This window comes from Pantherophis guttatus, chromosome 1, assembly GCF_059756535.1.
Source record: "Pantherophis guttatus breed Tessera chromosome 1, ASM5975653v1, whole genome shotgun sequence".
Taxonomy (NCBI): domain Eukaryota; kingdom Metazoa; phylum Chordata; class Lepidosauria; order Squamata; family Colubridae; genus Pantherophis; species Pantherophis guttatus.
Genome location: NC_142063.1, coordinates 131,149,219 through 131,171,876, shown reverse-complemented (window position 1 = coordinate 131,171,876; position 22,658 = coordinate 131,149,219). Strand labels below are relative to the sequence as shown.

Here is a 22,658-nt window from a genome sequence, read left to right as displayed (position 1 = left end):
CCTTCATAACTAAGATCAACAGGTTAGTTTGAAAATATACAAGTACACACACATTTGTTCTCAAAAGGAGAAAGGAGCTTAGTTGCTACTACTGCCCCAAGTGCCCCAGAGATGGCACCTTACTTCATTGTTTTTTTCAGCAAAAGTGTCTTCTATCAATCTTCTGCTTGCTTAGACTAGAGGACTTGGGAAGAGACTCAAAGCAGCTGCATAAAATCTTCTGAGATGCAATTCAAGAACTGAATTATTTACTAAAATGGTTTTTGCTCATCCTGTTACTTTGCTTTGAAATAGGTAGATTGTAACATGAATGATAGCAATTGATGCCCGATCTGAGTTGCCTCAAGTCCTTGTGAAGTGGGCAGACAATAAAAACTGAATATATAAATATAATGACTAAGACCAGTGCAGATATCAAGAATTATGGACACTTCAAGTATGAGATAAAATTGAAAAATATTACATAATACTGTTGAACAATCTATAATGCCGTGTTGTATATGCATGGGTTTATATGTTTTAATGATTAATTTAGACAATATATTGTGTTAATATTTGTTCTATAATTGTCAAATTTATAATATTCTTTCATTTTGTTTGGAAAATTTAAAAAAAATGATTCTATGAAAGCCTCTGCTAAACCATCTTTTGAAATTTGGGGGGGGGGGAATGGGGGGGGGGGAAATGTTTCTATTGTATATGTTTGAAAAAAATTCCCATAACTAGTAGACATGATTTACATGCTCCCAGCAGTCTAAACCAGTGGTGGGTTGGGCGGGTTCACAAGAACCGGTAGAACTGGTAGTACCGGTAGTAAAACCGGCGGAGGCTCCGCCCATTGACCTGGACATCATCATAGGTGATCTGTGCATGCACGGGCACCATATAAACCGGTAGTAAGGGTAAGTAGAACCCACCCTGGTCTAAATATACTACACGTTTCCCATTTAACTCTGACGTATTTGTTTTAAAAAAGCACAAAAAGCATCCAAAAAACCCAACATTTTCACCATATTTTGTGAAGCCATGGTGGTGCAGTAGTTAGAATGCACTATTGCAGGCTAACTCTGTCCTCTGCCAGAGATTTGATCCTGACGGCTCAAGGTTGACTCACTTTCCATCCTTCCAAGGTTGATAAAATGAGGACCTAGATTGTTGGGGGCAATATGCTGACTTTGTAAACTGCTGTAAAGCACTGTGAAGCACTATATAAATCAATATAAATCTATATGTAGCCACATAGAATAAATCTTTATTCTATATGGCTACATATATAAATATAATAAAAATTAGAGCAAAGAATGTAGCAATATGTAAATCAATTAACACTGTAATTACACTGTTTACAATATGACTTAACCTTACCTTCTGTTGAAGTTTATTTGGTTTTAGAAACAAATACTTTCTCTATTTCTCCCTGTTTTTCTTCTGAAGTAATCCATAAATTGTAGAAGGATATAAAAATTAGCTTCAGAAAGGATTTCCTGATAATGAATATGAAAATATTAACTAATTACAAAACATGTTATTCTTTTTTACCCAACATAGATTTATATATTTGAAAATAACATCTATTACCAGCCTGATGTAAAGAGCAGCTCTTTGAGATTGACATCTTCTGGGAAAGAAGGAATTGTTTTTAATGGAATTGCAGACTGGTTATATGAAGGTAAATTGCACAATAAAAATTGCTATATGATGCTAAACGCAAAACAGCTTATCCTTGCTGAACTTTCAAGGGAAAAAAACATTATTGTGGAATAAACACCGGGGTGAAATGCTACTGGTTTGGGCTGGTTTGCCCGGGCCGGTTCGCCTGAACCAGTAGTAAAAAATGTAAAAAGAAAAGTTCCGATGATCAGCTGAGTGATGCGCAATCGTCAGAACTTGTTTTTTTTTTTTAACTTTTTTAGCATTTTTTTTTCCTACCTGTTCTCTGGAAAATGCTTTAAAAAGTAAAAAAAAAACAAAGTTCTAACGATCGCGCATCGCTCAGACGGATTGTCAGAACTTTTCTTTTTTATTATTTTTACTTTTTAGGCATTTGTTTTACTACCAGTTCAGGTGAATAGTTAGTAAAAACTGATTTAAAAAATTAAAAAAAGAGGCTCTGACGATCACAGCTATGCCGCGTGATCTCCAGAGCCTTTTTTTTTTTACTTTTTTTAAAACATTTTTTTACTACCTATTCACCCAAGTTGGTAGTAAAAACTTTTAAAAACTTTTTAAAAAGGTTCCCATGCATGCCACAGCTGATTACACACCCCCACACTGTTCTACTTACCTTCCCAAGCCGCCTTTTGGCACGCACTGTGCATGCGTGTGCAGCTCAGGTTTTGTGCGCATTGCACATATGTGCGCACAGCACTTGTTTGGCGCATGGTGCCAGCGAACCGGTAGTAAACCAGTTCAGATTTCACCACTGGATAAACATTTTCAATATTTCTTGGGGAAGTTGTAGCCCAGGAATATTTTATACTCTTAGGCTTAGGGAGATCAATATCAAAGTAGAAACAACATTTTTTTGCAGATGTTTTATTATTTCCAGGGAGGCTTCTTTAGTGCAATGGTTGAGAAATGGAGATTTCCTTACAATGAATTCTGAAAGATTGGATAGTAGTTTGATGCTTCCTTGGAAGTACTGGTTGATTTTAAACAAAACATTGAGATGAATAAAGAGAACAAATTCCCATCCTTAGACTTTCTCATAACTAAGTTAAATGATGATAACCTGCAAATACAACTTTACAGAAAATCTATTCGCATAGAACAAAAAGTATACTACCATAAAAGTCACCACAGAAAGCATAACATCAGCTGCATATGAACAATTGTCAACAGAGCAAAAACCAAAAACTACAGCTCATCAGCACCCTCACAACAGGTGGACTCAAGAATATGAACAATGATCCTACTTCAAATGTCCTTAAAAATGTACTATGAATATAAAATATGGAAATCCCAATTATGCATGTTTTTTTTTTACCTCAAGAGAAATAACTTGCATGGAGAAGATAAGAGAAATATTTTTAGCTTGTATTCTATAAATTATTCTACTTTTTTCAGTGGAGTGTAGAAGTGCAGCTAAACAATTTTGAAGTGTGAATTTCAGGGAAAAGTGAAGTATTCCATTTAATTTAAAATAAAGGACACCATCCTTTGTAGTTTCTTTGTTCTTTCTTTTATGTTTCTAAGAGCAAAATGTTTAGATAAAACTAATGTATCAAATGTCCTTCCATGGAAATCTAAAAGGCAATATTTACTGGTAAATCTGATACAAAATGCTTTTCATGGCTTTACTTATTTTTCCTCAGAGGAACTGCTTCATTCACACATTACTCACTGGTGGTCACCTGATGGAGAGAGGCTGGCATTCCTTATGATAAATGACTCATTAGTACCAAATATGCTTATTCCTTGGTTTACTGGATCTTTGTATCCCAAAGGAAAACAGTATCCATATCCAAAGGTAAGGAAATTGAGTAATACTTTCTTTTTTATTAATGCATGCTTTATTTAATTGCTCCCTTACCCACAATTACTAGAAGAAAACAGTCATTGGAGCTGAAGATAACAACTCTATTACAGTAGCTAAAAATAAAAGATTTAAGCAATTTTTTTTTATTACCAGATATAATTACAGACTTCCCAGTCCCAGGAGACTTGTGTGGATGTTTTTGTGAATTAATGAACTATTCTAGTCTCTCTCTCTTTTTTTTTTTTTTGTCACCTGTTCAACGTCAGGTTGAACAGAGCAGGTTGAGGCATGAGATCAATGGCAAACAAATTTAACAAAAAAAAAATACATTAAATAAATAATCAAATAAATAATTCCAGTTCTTCTCTCTGGTTAAGATCAGACTGTTTACCTCTTCTATCATGTCAAATAACCACTGTAAGATGTAGAATATATTAACAATGCTTTACCTCCAGGCAAAGCTATCTTTATGCTCTGTGTACCACTTTACAAAATATACCTAAAACCATATCAGATATAAAACCATCTCAGGTATGCAATCATCATATATAGAATATATTATTGCAATGAGCTTTATCTGGGACTGATTTTGTAGGCTGCAGCTGGTGTGTGATAAGCAATTAGCTGGTAAGTAACAGCCACCATAATTAATTAACACCAGTGCTTTCGGGCCTGCATTAGTTATCAGAAGGCTTCTCAGCACAATTCAAAGAGTTAGTTGTTATTAATAAATCCATTCATTTATTGTATTTCCTGGGGTGCACGATGGGAATATAATAAATTGAGCTTTTCAGGTGGAAAGCAGATAGCCCAGGTTCGAGACCCAAGCATTGCATAACAGGGTGAGCTCCCATTACTTGACTCAGCTCCTGCCAATCCAGCAGTTCAAAAGCATGCAAAGGTGAATAGCTAATGAATGCTGTCAGTTTGTTTAGGGCTTGGATTATTTGTTGGTTTTATTACTTTAACATATTATCATAAACTTCTAGAACTTTCGCTGGAGTGTGGCAGTCTACAGGAATAGTAAAATAAATAAACTTTTTAAAAAAACATTAAAGAACCTGTGAATGTTAGAATCGAACATGTAGTTTAGCATGGATTTAGGTCAGGATGAATGAACTTGTTAAATCAGTCTGTTTTCCCTCCCCAGCGTGGTTTCTTTTTTATTGTTGTTTTTACTTATCATTATTTGTTTTTAATCCTTTACATTCCATCCAGTGTAATTTGGTCATGGGTAACGTTAGAAATTGAATAAATATATTTTAAAACCTAAATAATGTATTACTCTGGACTAGGGTCTCTTTGACAATTATATTTATTACATTTGATTTTTTAAAAAATATGAAATTGTTAGATGACTTTACAGCATGTAAATTAAATGTACATCAGTGGATATTTTTCATATGTTTTTGCTAGGAGCAGAATTAATTTCTACAACTGTTATATTACTTTTCTTCAGCAATTTCAAATTGAACAGTACAAAAGAAACATAGAACAAAGGATAAAATTTAAGATTCAATTAAACTTATGATAAAGAAATTATAAAAGTCTACTATAATTTATTATGTAGTGAGCAGATTTATATTGTTAATAAATTGTAACATTTATTTAATTTTTCTATTCATTTTAGATTCACCTTAATTATTAAGCAAATGATCTAATAATATAGACTAAGACTTTATGTTTTGCAATGTTTTACTTCACTGGGCAGGTTTAGTAGTATTTATGACTACTATTAGACCAAGCTGGTGCATAGGAAACTTTTTGTAATTACTTTTACTCCTTATAAAAGCATCATCCCTTTTTTGTATTTTATACAGTTATTTGTATTCACAAGGAAAAAAGGAAAATAAAATAAGTGTGCAGGAATGTAAGTCTTACTGAATATGCCAATGCATGGCCATCAAATTAGGATCACTCAATACTCTGTCATAGAATATCAATGAGATATCTACATGACTTGTATTTAATTATTCCATTCATATTTCATCAATACTGAAATGTTTTTATTTTTTAAAAGGCAGGTGAACTGAATCCAGTAGTCAAGCTGTATGTTGTCAATCTATATGGCCCAACACATACATTGGAACTCATGCCACCAGACAGTTTTAAATCAAGGTAAGCAGATTAGAAGTTGATATATTATAACTATATTCCAGGGAGCCAGCTTGGTGTAATGGTTAAGGCACTAAAGGAAAAGGAGTTGGTAAATTCTATTTCTGCTAGAACTAGACATGAAGCCAATTGGGTGACCTTGGTGGCCAATCGTTCTCTCTCAGCCCTCAGAAAACACAATGCCAAACAACTTCTGAAAATCTTACCAAGAAAACTGCAAGAACCAGTCCAGGCAATCACCATGAATCAACACTACAAGCAGAAAAGTTAAAAAGAGAGATGGGGGTGGAGGGTAACTAGCTACAGAAGACCAAGTCTTGCATACAAATGCATACAAAGTTTGAACTCAGAAGACAGCAACAGATAGCAAATGTTGCCTCTGCAAAGAAGCTGAATTTGCAAACAGTAGACCATCTAATTAGTTGTTGCAAGAAGACTACACGGATTGACTACAAACAATGACATGACAAATTAGCAACAATGGCACATTGGAATATCTTCAAGAAATATCTATTTGCCTGCAAGCAAGAACTAGTGGGATCACAAAATAGACAAGAAAATAAAGAAGCTAAAATGCTATGGGACTTTAGACTCCAAACAGACAAGTACCAGGCTTAACAACTGTCAATAAATAAGACCAAAATAAGCAAACAAAAAATCTGGATAGCAGATGTTGCAATACTTGGAGATAGCAAAATAAAAAAGAAAAAAATGGGGGGAGGGTGTCACAAAATACAAACATCTTAAAATTAGAAATAGGACATAGCAAATAAAGCAAAAATAATGCCAATACTAATAAGGCACTTTAGGTGTAATCCCAAAATATCTCGAGCACCACTTGAACACTATTAGTATTGACAAAATCCCCATCAGTCAATTGCAAAATGCAAGTTTACTTGGAACAGCTTACGTCCTGCAACCAGTATTTTCAGCACCATCAACAGTGACATCTGTCTAGGTGCTTAGGAAGGACTCGATAGATGGATAAAGGTGCCAAATCCAGTCTAATCATCTGCTTGACTATAAAATGAACCATAATAATCATTTTTTAAAAAATTTTACAGATTGATTTTAGGTAATAGAATGAAAATGTTATTATAGAATTGAACTATTGATTTTTTTATAAAGTATTTGACATTGTTTTCATAAAAGATATACGAAGAGAAGAGAACCTTCCTTACAAGAGATATATCTGTTATGCAGACAGAAAGAGAAGTACCATTATCTGATTAAATTTGACAAGATTTTATGTTAAGGTTTGCAACAATGAATGGAACAGATTAGAATTTCAGAAAACCTCTCTAGTTACACATTCAAAGTCCAAACTCTATAATCATTGAGTTAAAGTGACCTGTTACTTTTCTCACTAAAAGAATGCTTGATTCTGAAAACTGACCATTTCTTTAAATGAACTGAATTTCAAATTAAAATTAAACAAAAGCATCAATGAAAGAAATACAAGATAGGGAAATTGTCTGGATTTCAAAGAATCTAGAATGAACTTTTGCTGATTGGGATGGAGATAAAACTTTAAAGATTTGTTCATAGAGAATGAGATGAGATACAGGATGAAGGTATTGTTTATTGTATTTTAAGAAATGGCAATTAAAGTTGTTCATATTCACCAGGATGGATTCTTTCTTTCTTTTTGTTCCCTTTTTTTCTTTGCACATTCGATTTTTATCTTTTCATTTTTGTAGTTTGTATTAGTTTGATGTGTATATGTTATTTTCAATAAAATTATTACAAAAATGATTTTTTTTAAAAAAATTAGATTTTAATACATGCAAATGTGTAGATTATACAGGGGTGAGTTCTAAATAATCAAATTCAAAATACATTATATCCTTTAGTAAATTTTCTACTATAGGAAAAAAGTATATTCCACTATAGTAGGAAAAAAGAATAAATATTACATATCTAAGTAGATAATAGGCCTATTTTTCTTTTTTTAAAAAATCATGGGTTTGTGCAAGCTTACTAAAAAAAAAAAGATCATGTATTTGATACATTCTGTTTGAGTTGCAAATGGTTTTAAGCAATCATCTGGCTGTCATATCACAAAGCCTGAGTGTGTGCATCTCTGGAAAATCAATTTTAATTTTACCTATGAAAGTACTGTATAATGCCCTAGTTACGGAAAATTGGAATTGGACATGATAAACGAAAACCATATTGAAAAATATTTTAAAAATCCAAGACACGGGCTATATTTTCTCTTTCTTTTACCCACTCAAGAACAAATTGAGGTCCGTTGACCCTTTATTTTATACACATTGAAAGAAGTCCATAGCCTGCAGCAATATATTTCTGATATGCTTGATGTTTTTTACTATTTATGTTCAGATGACACAGTGTCACAGAGAAGGGCATGTAGAAACAATATTCTGATAAATGAACATATCCTGCAGAAGAAGTCCATGTTAATTGGTGTTGCCATTCCCAAACTGTAATCAAACTAAATAGAAATGGAAAATGTAATACACCGTTACTTCATCTAGAAATGCCTACAAGGATAAGTCCCAAAAGAAGCACCTGAACTTTCTGGTTTTTCTTTGAAGATGTTTCGCTTCTCATCCAAGAAGATTCTTCAGCTCTTTGTTGGACAAGCTTCTTGGATGTGAAGTGAAATGTCTTCAAAGAAAAACCAGAAAGTCCAGCTGCATCTTGAAAAAAGCACCTTTGGGACAACCATGACTTGGATGACTGAGAATCTCCATAGACATCAAGGATAAGCATCATGACAAGCTTGAAAAATTGCTGTGTGATTTAAATGAAACACCCCAAAAATTCAAAATCAATGATATTGACAAAGTAATTGTCTCCTAACTTGCTGAATGTAAACATGAAAGACAAAGGGCATTCCTTTGATATTCTTTTGAGATCAAGTCTTGATTGTTAAGATGATAGTATATTATCTCCAAAGATACTTATAAAGATGACTGTAAACTACTAGCCTGATGAATTCTTTGTATTGGTATCATTACACCAACAAACAGCTTCTATTATTTACACAAATTCTTTTTGTATCAGTATCAAATGTTTAATTTGTTTATACAAATCATACTATAAGCACTTTTACAATTTATTGTATTTTGTTAACCAGATAATACTCAAGAGCAATTACACAATTTTTAGAAGAACATGAAGCTATCTACAAAAGTAGTGTAAAGGAGTATGATAAACCACAACAAAGGAGGAATACAAGAACTCCCAAAGGTGCTTTTTCAAGAGGCAACTGGACTTTCTGGTTTTTCTTTTGAAGACGTTTCACTTAGAAGCTTCTTGGATGAGAAGTGAAACGTCTTCAAAAGAAAAACCAGGAAGTCCAGTTGCCTCTCGAAAAAACACCTTTGGGACAACCGTGACCTGAATGACTAAGAATCTCCATAGACGAATGCAGAAACTGTTAGGTAAACAACAATGTAACCTTGGGAAGGAAGAGAGGAAGAGAAAGGAAAAAAAATATTACTCTGATTTTTTATTTTTGTATAAGAGGGGACAAGAGAATATCCTAGTAGGCGTTCAAGATTCTTTTATAATATCCCATAACAATAAAGTGGAATTCTGATAGCCCTTCAGTTGTCTGTTCCTGACCAGCTTTGAAAAGCTGACATCATGCTTGAAAGTCTCACCTCTTTATAATAGAACATTTTGGATGAAATGCTCATTTGATATTTGAGGCATCCCGTTGTCTGAAAGATGAGTTGCTGAACATGGTCATAGCATCAACAGCAAGTGATTATATATATATATAACAAACCTGCACAATGATGTGGTACATCTAACATAGAAATTGTGTCAAAATTTCGCTCAGCTAGAAGAGACTCAAAACACTTCTGACCAAACAATGTTATTCTCATCGAAGTTTGGAGGACTTCAGGATCAATTTTTGACTCTAAGAATCCAAATGAATTGTTTATAGTGGGCTGGACAACAGAATGTCCTGAACAGTGCTTATATATTGCTTTTCCTTTGAGTCTGCAGAAAGGAGGAATAACCAGTTGGCTGTGCCTTGAGAGCATTAATCCATTGCTGGACAATTATCAGATCTTCATTCAAATATTAGACTTTTGATGATTCAGAAAGGAGAGTTACAGCAAATTGTCTCACGGCGAGATGGGTGGCAAACACATTTAATAAATAAATAAAATTCGGACGTTTCACAAGCTAAAGCAGGTGATCACAGATTTCATGAGTATCTACCAGATTTCAATCATAAAACAGAAATATGGAATGGAATAATCTTATTCTGATTGACCAGTTTGGGAAAGGACTTGCTGATGAACTGAGAGATGAGTGGGGCAAGGCATATTGTCAAAATATTCTGTGGCACATTTTTTTTTCCTTTTAATTTATGTATTTCTATAGCCACTCAATTCATTCAAGTGACTCTGGGTGGCTTACAATATTGATGGAAGATTGAAAAAGTTGAGACACTGAGGAAAGAATATGGAAAATTTCACAGCCTCTCTGCATCCTTATCCCCCACTCAGTGAAATCCTTAGATGCCAACACTGGAGAAGCCATACAAATAAGAGCAGGTTTTGTCCACAGCAGAAAAACAGAGAAGGAGAAAACACAGTAGAAAACTCTACTGTGGAGCTATAGGGCATGTGGCCAAGACTTGCATTGCTAAAGTACAGATCTCTGAATTAGTTATTAAGTGCCACAACTGTAGGACTGTGGACTTTGTAGCAAACAAATGCTGAAATCATTCCAGAGTGTCATCTTTGGAGATCCTCCTAGATTTCGCTCCCAAGATCTCAACAGAGAGCCTCAGGCAGTGAAGAGTTCAGACAACAACAGCAGAAAAGCATATTTTATTCTTGTTACTCTTCGTACACTCTCAGACTTAAACATGCAACTCTCCACTCTTCTAGATTCAGGTGCACGGCCAATGTCAGAGAAATACTGCAGTTTAAACTGCTGACAAAGAGAAATGTTTATTTGTGGAAACAATTGACAGGCAAGCACTTTGACCTGCTTTTATCGTGCAATGTACAATTCTTTTACAACGGATAATAAATGATCCTACAGAATTATTTCCATTCCATTTTATCACAACTTATTTACATGGCTCATTGATTGGGCTCAAAATAATGATCCAGATGTTCACTGGCAGCAAGGGTCAATCAAAAGTGTGAGCAGCATGGTTTGCAAAGTTCCTACTCTTGCCTTCTTTGCAGAACAGTTCTGGCAATCCTCTTCCTTACCAGAAAAGTGCATAGAATTTGGTTATGTTTGGGGGAACAAGGAATTAACCTTGCTTCTCTCTCTCTCTCTTTTTTTTTTAATTATAATAATTTTACTAAATGTTACAGTTAAAAAAAACTGCAAAAAAAGAAAAAGGAGAAAGTGCAGAAGAACAGAAAAAATAATTTAGGAAGAAAAATATTTAAAAAGTACAAACAAGAAAAAGAATAGAGATATATAGAGAAGTGACTTCCCCATTTGTCAAAATCAGTATCAATAATTTTAACAACACTTTATCTTATAATACAGCCATGCCTTCTTCCCATGTCTCAATTCTTATCTATAAAGAGATCCTTGAAATCTCATGATTCAATCCTGGTCAGTAAAAATCTATTATTGTAATAATTACCAGAAATAACAATATACCTATTTTAACTTTGATCAAATAAATCCAGTTTATGTTCCTTCCTTTTACTTTTAACAATCTTGATCTTTAACCTCTTCAAATAATGTCCTAGTATTTGTTTTCCTTTCATTTTTTTGTCCCTTTCCACAAAATTCTTCAGAACTTAAACAGATCATTTTTGTAACTCAAAATGATATAGCTATCCAAATTGCTCTTTTGGTTTGCCATTTATATAACCCTTTTAATTGTTAAGACATCAGCCAGTTTCATTTGTATACCAAGTTTAACATCTTTTTCCATATTAGCCTTGCAACTTGTTATTTTTAAATCCACTTTCAGATCAAACTCAATTTTGTCTGATAAAATGTGTTCCTATTCCAAAATATCTTTTAAGGACAGTCTACCTGTAGCATGAAAGGTGGCTGGGTGACCTTGGACTAATCATTCTATTTCAGCCCATTTTGTCAGTCTTGGGCATCAAGCTGGTGGGTGAATTCCTGCTGTACCAGTGGATGAAGACAGGGTTGATCTGTAAAAAAAAATAAAAAGTAGACCCTACATTTGCAGGAAAAATCTATAATGGCATACTCTTTTAAAATTAATTTCTGGATCCATTGCTTACAAATATCCACCAATATCTCCAGTGTTAAAATATTTTGCTCCATTCTAAGTTAGTAAATCAAATTTAAGCATTTTTCTCTTTTAATTGTTAGTAAATCAAATTTAAGCATTTTTCTCTTTTAACTGTAATCTTTAGTTCCTTCTGGTTCCCTCTAGTGTCCAGCATTCAAATTCCCATCCTATCGTTTTTTCTTTTAAGAATTCAAAACAACAGCATTTTCCCTCGAGTGTCATGATCCAAGACTCAAACAACTCAGATGTTGAAGAAGAGGCTCCAACAGAACCTGTAGAGTGTCAGCCTTAGGAGACATTGAGGCTCATCAAACCCAGGAACAGGTGGAAGAGTCAGATGGTTTTGATGACATCAGACCTCTCAGCCCCTACATCTGGTGAGTAGAGTGAAGAGCAGAGCAACATCATTCCTTTAGGCTTCCTGCCAAGCAAGGCAGTCAATATCTTGATTAAAAACAGCTGGCTACAGCCTGATTTAAGAGACAGCTCTGTTCAATGATCCCTCATGGAAGCAACTGTTTGATCTCCAGCTCTTGCATAATGTTCCTGTTCATGTAAGAAACCTTAAACCTCTGACTTTTGGATTGACTGACAACCTTGACCTAGCTTTTGGAATTTTGGACTGCTTGTGGACTATTCTTCTGTGTGCTCCTATATGAAAACAATTCATTCAGGCAACCATCTGAGACTTTGCTTTGGTTTGCATGCTATTATCTCCTGGCCTTCAGTAGAGTGAGAGATATAGCAGCTGTGTTTGAGTCAGTAATTGAAACCAGAAGCAGGACAATGGGAAGGATTCTTACTAATTTCAAAATCTTATTTTAAATTCATTTAAACCCTTAATCTTATAACTCTACTAGTTCAATTATTTTAATCATCTTTTGCTGTTTATTCTTTTAAAAAGTTATTTTTTATGTTCTTAAACTTATTTTTGAAACTTCTTTCACTAGGAATTAAAGGAAACTCACCCAGTGCATGTTATAAGGCTTGTTCTCCTAATAGTTGAAAAGTAATTTAAAAATTGTTTCCAAAAATGATTAAGAAATGAGTCTCAGCAGAACTTTATGTCCATAGAGGCTACATTGTGACTATTAGCTTGGTCAAAATGTCTTGACTCCCAGCCACTCAACTCATCAGCCAACTGCATAAGCCTAATTTTCTACAGTTTACTCATGTCCAGGGTACAAAAGGGTAATCTCAGAATATATCCTTTATCCAGAGATATTTGGCCAGCCAGATATTGCCATCTGGCCACTGATCTCACCACAATTCCATCTCTGCTCCTTTCGAGACAACTGGTTCACCATGAATCCTCATTGGAAGACACAATTACCCTGCCTCTTCACCAAGCATGTAACTACATAATTAACTTGAAGTCAGGAGCCCTGATTCCAACTAAGAGACACTATCTTATGTCTGACCACCTTACAAGAACTTCTGGATGACAATTTGAAGAAGGGATTCATTTCCCCTTGTACATCTCCAGCATCTGTACCTAATAATTCCTTGAAAGACTATTCATGATATAGATTTCTGAACTCTGTGACAATTAGAAACCACTACCCACTACCTCATATTTCAGGTCTGCTGAACAACCTTCAGAAAACACGTATTTTCATCAATTTGAAAGACACTTATAGTTTGAAAGAGGCCCACTGAATTTTTAACTGCCTTTGGTACCAGGCATGAGAAATTGGAATTCAAAATGGTGCTATTTTGATTGAATAATTGTCCTGCTGTCTTTCTAGATTCATCAATGAAATATTTTCTGATATTTTTGTCAAATATGTAGTGCTGTACTTGGACTGCATACTGCACACTGATGTTTTCAGAGCATCCATTTTTACACAAGATTTGTATTACAAGTGATTTATAGAGATTCCTCAAATATAATCTTTTTACTAAAGGTGGAAATATGTTTTTGATATTTTCAAATGGACTATTTGTGTTATTAGATCTCTATAGAGGGAATACAAATTGATCCTGCAAAAGTACAGCCCCTTTTAGCAACCATCTAGAAGTACGAAAGATGTTTTTATGGATTTTGCAAGTTTCTACCGGTAGAAAATGTTCTCCATGATTTTGCATGATCCACAAGACTGTTAACTGCTAAAAAAGGGACAGAGGTTCAAATTGTCTCAAATGACATCCTTGAGTCATCAGACATCCTGTCCCCACTCATCCTTTTGTTTTGTAAACAAACACATAAGACAGACACAACATTAGGAGGCATTTTCCAAACATAAAAAAATTGTATGGGAATATCTCCTGCTTTATGCATTTTATTATAAATTGCTTTTCCCAGAGGAAAGGAACCATGGCATTTTCAATAAAGAGTTGCTTATGACCAAAGCAGCATTCCAATATGGCAGACATTTCTTAGAAGGAATAAACCAGTACAGCTACATCTGAAGAATATGGAACACTTATTGAAAGCACAATCCATCATACCTTACAAGATCAGGTGGATTCATTTTTCTCCATTTCAAATTTAATGTCACTTATATTTCTGGATCTAAAAAACAAATTATCATATATATTATCACAAAAATCTGAATATGATCTTCCATGCTCAACCCTCTCGATCACAATGTGAAAGCCAAACAGTTTTGCTCCTTCTCCGAGTATAGATCTTCTGGAAAAGATTATGGGGAGGGAAATAGGCAGTAGATATGTTGGATCAGACTATTTGCAACAATAAGACTCGTATGTCATATAGACAATCTCCAGAGGACCACAGACTTATTTATCCTCTGTGACTTATATAAGCTGTTTCATAAACACCATGTTCTTCTTCTTTCAAGGACAACTCTACCATGACAATCAAATTGCTGGACCATAGGGGAGTGTTTAAAAGTTTTCATTGGGCGCTCAGAGTTCTGACGCTGAAGAATAAGAGCAAATATCAAGAAATATGTCTCATCCTATCATGTCTATTGCTAGACCAAGACTGCCCTTGCACAGTCAGCCAATTTACTTCAGCCACCCTCTTCCCTATCTGGACCTTGGAATTCTATTTCAATGGATTATGTTACTCACGTTCCTCCTCAACAGGATTACACAACTATTTTAGTGATAGTAGATTTATGTACCAAAATGGCTTATTGTATTCCTTGCAAAGGCCTTCCATTAGCTCAGACACTTTCCAGAACATGTTTTTAGGTAGAAGGAATTAGTCAGTCACATGATCTTGGATTACAACTTTCAATTTATAGCCAATTGGAAAAACCCCTTGAAGCTTTTAAACATTCCAATTCATTTATTTTTGTGTTATCTTGTGTCAAATCAATTATTGGAAAACATGAAATCAATTATAACAATACATGAGCTACTATATCTCATATCAGCAGGACAATAGGATGGAAAGGTTGCAAAAATTTCCCCCTAACATTCAGTACATTCCTCAATAGGTATGCCTTTCAGGCAATTTATGGCTACTGCCTCTCCATCTTGCCCCTCTATCTTGAACTCTAGCATCCACTATTCCTGTCAGACTTTCTACAGGAGAGAGACAGACTGCTCTCGGCTCCTCTTCAGTGAACACTTAGATTCGGCCAAGGCTGCATATAAATGTGCTGTAAATGCAATAAGGCAAACAGATACCAAGACTGCAGTGGGAGATTTGGTGAGACTTTCTTAAGTTTTACATTCTGCACATATCAAAAGTTGGATTCAAGGGTGGTGGTGGTTTGGGTGGGTGTCCTTTTAAACAACAAATTAACTCAGTGGCTTTTTTCTGTTCAATGAAGATTCATCCAGTCTTCTATTATTATTGCTTATTCATGAAGAGCTCCTTGCCCTTGCGTCCAAAAAGTGCCTGTTCTCTGGCCCAAATATGAAGAAACTCTGCCCCACAGGCTTTTCTCTTTCAATCCACCATATTTCATTACTGGTCCTAACCTTTTCTAAGGCTATCTCCTATTCAGTACCAAGAGGAGGAGGAGGAGAGAAAAAATCCCTTCCAATTTATAAGATTTCAGAGTTAAGTCCTGTACTTTATTCCACCACTGCAAAGAGAATATACTGTTTCTCAGAACAAAGCAAAAGAAAAATATTGGCGTTATACATTTTTTTCAAGGAGTTGTATAATGAGCCATTTATTTCCCCATATTCATAATGGCTGCTTTGAAACAGTATGCAGGCAAGAATAGCCAGGAGCAACTTTTGAAGCAGTTTTGCTGTCCTTTTACAGCAGGGGTGTCAAACTCAAGGCCCGGGGGCCAGATCCAGCCCACGGGGTGCTTAGATCTGGCATGCAGGGCTGCCCTGGAAACAGTGAAGAACTGGCCTGTGGTGCCTCTGCCAGTGAAAATGGAGCATGGGAGGGCTGTGGGCAGCCTCCTGAGCTCCATTTTCACTGGCAGAGGGTTGCAGGAGGCTGTCGCAACCAAAAATGGAGCTCGGGAGCCCGTTTTCATTGGCAGAGCACTTGGCCCACCACAGGCGCTCCCTATATGAGTGATGCCGAGCTGGACATGCCCACCCCAGCCATGCTCACCCCTCCCCCTGAGGTCAAACACAACGCTGATGTGGCCCTCAATGAAATTGAGTTTGACACCCCGTTTTACAGGGATGCTTCTTGCACACTCTCTATTTTTGAAACTTTGAAGTACTTGTATCACCATAGAAACTGCCAATATTCCTCAGCTGTTCTACACTGATCAGCTGAGGAGCCTTTGGGAAGGGCCTTTTGTTTGTATATAAATGTGTGTGAAAGAGGTATGCACAACAATGAAAGGCAAAGAGGGGTTACCTAAGCAATTGAGGCCCCACACAATTTGAAAAAGTGTCTCTGCTTGATGTTGCATGTAACTGATGTTCCAAGAAACTTGACCTTTAGGCAAAAGTCTCCTCCTCCCAGACACAGGCATAAATATAGAACAGTTGAATTAAGTGTTATGTTTGATGCACCAAACAACAGTGTGAAGGTGATGTCTAAATGTGAAATTGATCTAATACAATTGTAAGATTTATTTTAAGGTTAATTGGAATATAAAATATATCTGTGTCTATATAATAATTATAGAAATTCCTTTTCTTTTTAGAGTTTACTGTCTGCTTATTTTACTAAGCATGTGTCAAATATTAATAAGCTTGTTTAAAGGGTTTTTGTTTGTACAATTCCAAAATTTATAAGAAAGAAAGAAAAAGTAAAAAAAAAAAAAAGTATCCCAATACAGGTAGTCCTTGACTTACAACCACAGGGGAGTCCAAAATTTCTGCTGCTAAATGGGGGAGTTAAGTGAGTTGCATCCCATTTTACAACTTTTATGACACAGTTGTTCAGCAAAGCTGACTTCTCCAATTGACTTTGCTTGTCAGAAGCTGGCGGGAAAGATTACAAATGGTGATCACATGACCCTGGGATGCTGCAACTGATAACTATATAACTTACCAAGCACCCAAATTTTTATCACGTGACAAAGTCATAAGTCACGTTTTCAGTGCTGCTGTAAATTCGAACAGTCACTAAATGAATGGCTATAAGTCGAGAGTACCTATAAATAATAATAATGCTTGTAACCATCAAATTGAAATTCAGGTAGTCCTCAAGTTACAACTGAGCCGGAACTTTGCAACCATCATAAATGTGAGTCAGTTGTCAAGCATCCAAATGTAAATCACATGATCACAGGGATACTGCAATGATCAGAAGTGTGGAAAAGGGTCATAAGTCACATTTTTCAGTGCTGTTGTAACTTAAAACAGTCACTAAGAGAACTGTTGTATGTCGAGGACTACCTGTGATGGAAAAGTACAATGTTATTTCAAGATATTAAGTAATAAGAAAACATTTTGAGTTGTGATTTGGCAAAATTATTGTTAAATATCACAGATGTCATCAGAAATCCAGGTGTAACCTTAATAAAATAAAAGAAAAAAAGGAAAAAAAAGGCAAAAAAAAAGAAAAGAAATCCAGGTGTATTGTTGTAAAATATTTTTCACCTTTTGCTGTGGATTGATATTCTTTTAAGTGGAAACATAAGTACAGGGAGTCCCGTACTTATGGGTTGCTAAGAATGGCAACAATTTTATGGCACGTAATCAACTAAGAACTTAAGTATTTCTAAATTTAAATGACGGCAGAACTGGTAATGAAAACTACCCTACGTAACTACAGTATTTCTGTATGACAATCTAATAAGTCTTCTAGAGGTAGAGGGAATAGCTCCAACCATAAATATTATGTGTAGATTCTCTTATGTAGCCAAAAATTATTGAATGCTATGATATTGTTATGTTCATATGCCCTATCTTTCATTCAGAAGCTGAAAGTGACTTTGTTAGTACTCCGTTCTCCAGTTTTCACCCACAGTGACAATCCTGTTCATTGGACTAAGAGACAGTGATTGGCCTAAGGTCACCTCATTTTACATGCACTCCACAGTCCAACTCCCTAAATAGTTAACCATACTATCTCTTGTTTTTCCTGGCACTATGTTGGCATTTTGCTTATGGATTTGAAGATTATATCTCTGTATGTATGTATGGTTTAGTTTGATAAACTGTAAGGCAAAGTATTGTGATCAAAACAACATGAAAGTTATCCTACATATTCTGAATATGCTAAAGTCAATTTTGAAGGATGTTTGAGTATTAAATATATGAATATAGCATATTCACATTGCCTATAGCAATATTCACATTGCCTACAGCAATTTTTCAATGTCTTGTATATCTTAAAGCAATTGATACAAACTGCTTGTAACTCCTGTATTTTACAATCCATCTCTGTTTTAGAGAATATTATATAACGATGGTCAAGTGGGTGAGCAACACTAAGACTGTGGTGCGGTGGCTAAACAGGCCTCAAAATCTATCCATCCTTACAGTGTGTGAAACAACCACTGGTGCCTGTAGTATGGTATGAAACTTCTTGTTCATTTTTAAGCTTACATTTTAATAATGGTTCTTATGCATGTAGGACAAGCTTTAGAGGTTTTTTTTTTTTTTTTACTTCAGCTCATTTCTGTGCATTAACATACAACTTGTATTAAATACCTCACTGTAGATCTAGTGTGCTTACAGACAAAGACAACCTGCCACGAACATAAATATCAGATGATACTTTTGTTCTTCATTCCAACTCCATGGGCTAGAAAATCAGGTAGGGAGAACAGCTGGGTATCCATAAAACTATTCTGGGTTCCAAAAATTTATCTTTATTTGACAAAGCTAAACAGAGTGAGGAAACAGTTTGAATTCTCAGTAGGATATTTGGCAGCACTTATCCAGGAGATGAAACAGCAATTACTGGTATTATAACAATAGATAATTTTGGAATCCCATAATACTGTCAACGGCAAGGTGTTCTTTTTGAAAAGAGTTAATGGCAAACTAGTAATTTATGTCTAAGCCAATTGCTTAACCTGCTTCTGTTGATCAGAAAATAATACAGATGATCTACCAGACTCTAAACACTCGCCAAGTAAGACTTGTCAGCTCTTATATTAGCTTGTAGAAAATCAGACAATATGATCAGTTTAATTTGTAGTTGAAAAAAATGCCTGATGATTTGAATCAATATGATTCTATTATTTTTGCTGTTAGCTAGAAAGAAGTCTTACTGTGTTATTTGAGAGTGTATTTTCTTCTCTTCCTTTCTTTTTAACTTCATTCTTTTTTTTTCTAGTTTTGCTATTTTTAATTCTTTTGTTATAGAGCTTTTTTTTTTTTTGAATAATTATATTTCAATTTTTTTAGGTTTTGTATCTAAAAACAGGACACTGTTTAAATGAGGCTCAGTGTGGTGTAGTGGTTTAAGGCACCATGCTAGAAATTAAAGGATTGTGAGTTCTAGTCCAACCTTAGGCACAAAGCCCACTGTAATTCTCTCTCGGCCCCAGAAAGAAGACAATGAAAAATCATTTCTGAAAATCTTGCCAAGAAAACTTCAGGGATGTGTTTAGAAAATCACAAGGAATCAACATTGATTCAAAGGGACCAAATCCACCCTCCTGCCCTGTTTAAGGAAATAAACACTGTAATTAAAATATTGACCTATATATTAACCTTGGAGTTAATCTATGCTAATCTGGGTGCTGATTGCTGGTGGAGAGGTGCTGGGGTCTTTTTTGGGCTGGTTGATTGTCTCTTTTGCATAGTCCATATATGTTGTTAATGTCTGTGTGTCTATTAATGCTGATTTGTCAGAGTGGCAGGCTTCTAGAAATTCCCTGGCATTTTTGGATTTGGCCTAGTCTAGAATTGTCATATTTTCCCAATTGAAACTATGGTTAAATCGGTCTATATATTGTGGAATTAAAGAATTTTTGTCATGGATGCCGTCTGCTAGTCTTCTATCTATTTGTCCTACGTAATAGTTGTTGCAGTTCTTACATTGCATGTTGTAGGCGACTCCTGTTTTTTTCTTGGATTGCTGGGACTTTTGGTTTGCTTAGGATGTTTTGAAGGCTTTAGCTGGCTTGTGTGCTATGCTGATTCCATGTGGTTGCAGTAGTCTGTTGGTGGTTTCTGAGTTATTCTTGATGTATACTAAAGTAATTATTTTTAGCGTTTGTGTTGGCTGTGCTGTATTGAGTTGAGTGGTCAGGGGCTTTTTGATAAAGTTCCATGGGTATCCATTTTGTTGGAATATGTTGTATAGATGTTTTATTTCAGGGGTGAAATGCTCCCGTTCAGACCGGATCGCCCGATCCGGTAGTGATGGAGGCGGGTGGTTTGGAGAACGGGTAGCAAAAATCCTTGCCCCCCCCCATGCACAGCTGAGCCTCACAATCATCAGAGGCTTTTTTAAAAAAAAAATTTAAAAGCATTTTTTCTACAACCTCTTCGGCCGAAAAAATGCTTTTAAAAGTAAAAAAAAAAGCCTCTGATGATCGTGTGGCTCAGCTGGGATCATCAAAGGCTTTTGAAAGCATTTTTTTACAACCTCTTCGCCTAAAAGGTTGTAGAAAAATGATTTTAAAAGTTAAAAAAATTGGCCACGCCCACCCAGTCACATTACCCCCACCCCACCAAGCCACACCCACAGAACCAGTAGAAACAAATTTTAAATTTCATCACTGTTCTATTTCCTTTTTCTGCTATTCTGGGTTACTGCAGCGTATTTGGCCTCATTTAAATAAAGTCCTTACCCAGCTTGTCTGGTGGGAGGTTGGGTTCTTGCTTTGGTAGTGGAGCACCTGGTTAGTTTGGGTGGTTTTTCTGTGGATTTGCAAAAAAAAAATAAAAATTAAAAAGCCTTATTTTTCCTGACAGTTGTTTGGCATTTTGTTTATAGAATTCATACATTCATACTGTAAATTCTTTAATTTAAAAAAGTATTATTTTTCTTCATTCTTCTAGTGTCCCTTTTTTAAACTAGAATCACAAATAGCTGAAAGAAGAGCATGTGTTTAGCAGCCTTTATGAATTTACAGATTTCCCCCATTAAAGAAAAAAACAGGAAATTATCTTTGAAAGATTACTACTTACAGTAGTGTTAAACAACCTACACTTTTGTGTCCTTTTTGTGTCAAATAGCATTTATATGCAATTTTGCAGCTAATTTAAATGCACAATAGTTCATAATTATGCTTTCAGAAATGTTGGAGCTCTCCAATATATGGATTTCTATTTTCAGAGTATTTGTATGTTTGCAAGTCACCAATTCCAATGATACTCCCGTAAAAATTAAAACATTATCTTCAGTTATAACAGGAGTGTAACAATCATAACTCTTAGGGGTCTTTCTTTAGTAACAGTGCATATTGAATATCCTTCCAAACAGTTTTGTTTTCACTTCCTTTCTAAAAGGCAGTAGAGAGGGTGCCATTCAAATTTTTGGGAGTAGGCTGTTTCATAGAGATGAAGTATTTTGCTTTCAAGGCCCCATGCTCTGAATTCACTTAACATCCTTAAAATAACATGAATTCAGGCTGTCATTTGGAATTATACAATGCAGGTGATACTGTAGATATCAAACAACCAAACCATTCAAGCTTTTATAGGTAGCCAGGTGTCATGATTGCCAGCCCCATACAGTTGGACAAAAACAAGGAACTAAGAGCTAAAATTCATTCACTCCCTCACTTAATGTTAGTGCGATGTAAATTCAAACTATTCAAAGACAAATCAACTGGCTGACAAACCATGCTCAATGAGTAGTCCTTAGTAGTTCCCTACATCTACATGGAGGGAAGTAAGCAGGGATATCACAAGGTTCCATCTTAGGATCAGTACTCTTCAATATCTTCATAAATGACTTAGATGAGGGAATTAAAGGGGAACTCATCAAATTTGCAGATGACACTAAAAATAGACAATACCCTAGGCTCAAGATTCAACAGACTTGAATACTCTGCCTTATCTAACAAAATGAAATTCAGTGTAGAGAAAAGTAAGCCAGAAAAATCAAAAGTACATGTACAGATTAGGTAAAACCTGGCTTAATAGCAGTAACTGTGAGATGGATCTTGGATTCCTAGTGGACAATAAATTAAATATGAGCCAGCAGTATGCAGCAGCAGCCAAAAAAGCCAATGCAATCCTAAATTGCATTAACAGAGGGACAGAATCAAGACCACATGAGATACTAGTACCGCTACATAAAGCTTTGGTAAGGCCACACCTGGAATACTACATCCACTTTTGATCACCACACTAAAAAAGATATTGGGATTCTAGAAAGAGTGCAGAGAAGAACAACAAAAATAATTAGGTGAGAGGAGGTTATAACATATGAAGAATGGTTACAGGAAGTTGGTATATCTAGTTTAATTAAAAGAAGGACTAGGGTTGACATGATAGCAGTATTCCAATATTTGAGGGTCTGTCACAGAGAGGAAAGGGACAACCCATTTTCCAAAACACCGAAAGGCCAGACAA

General features: G+C 35.3%; 1 protein-coding gene across 2 annotated transcripts in view; it reads left to right on the top strand.

Annotated features, from left to right (window-relative positions):
* The window catches only part of DPP10 (dipeptidyl peptidase like 10), a 635,227-nt gene that overhangs the window by 557,749 nt on the left and 54,820 nt on the right, over positions 1 to 22,658 (top strand). For both annotated transcript variants that reach the window (XM_087881801.1, XM_087881800.1), the window contains exons 8-11: positions 1,549 to 1,669; positions 3,315 to 3,469; positions 5,499 to 5,596; positions 18,570 to 18,693. In XM_087881801.1, coding sequence (XP_087737927.1) covers positions 1,549 to 1,669; positions 3,315 to 3,469; positions 5,499 to 5,596; positions 18,570 to 18,693 — 498 coding nt within the window. The remainder of the gene's footprint in view (positions 1 to 1,548; positions 1,670 to 3,314; positions 3,470 to 5,498; positions 5,597 to 18,569; positions 18,694 to 22,658) is intronic.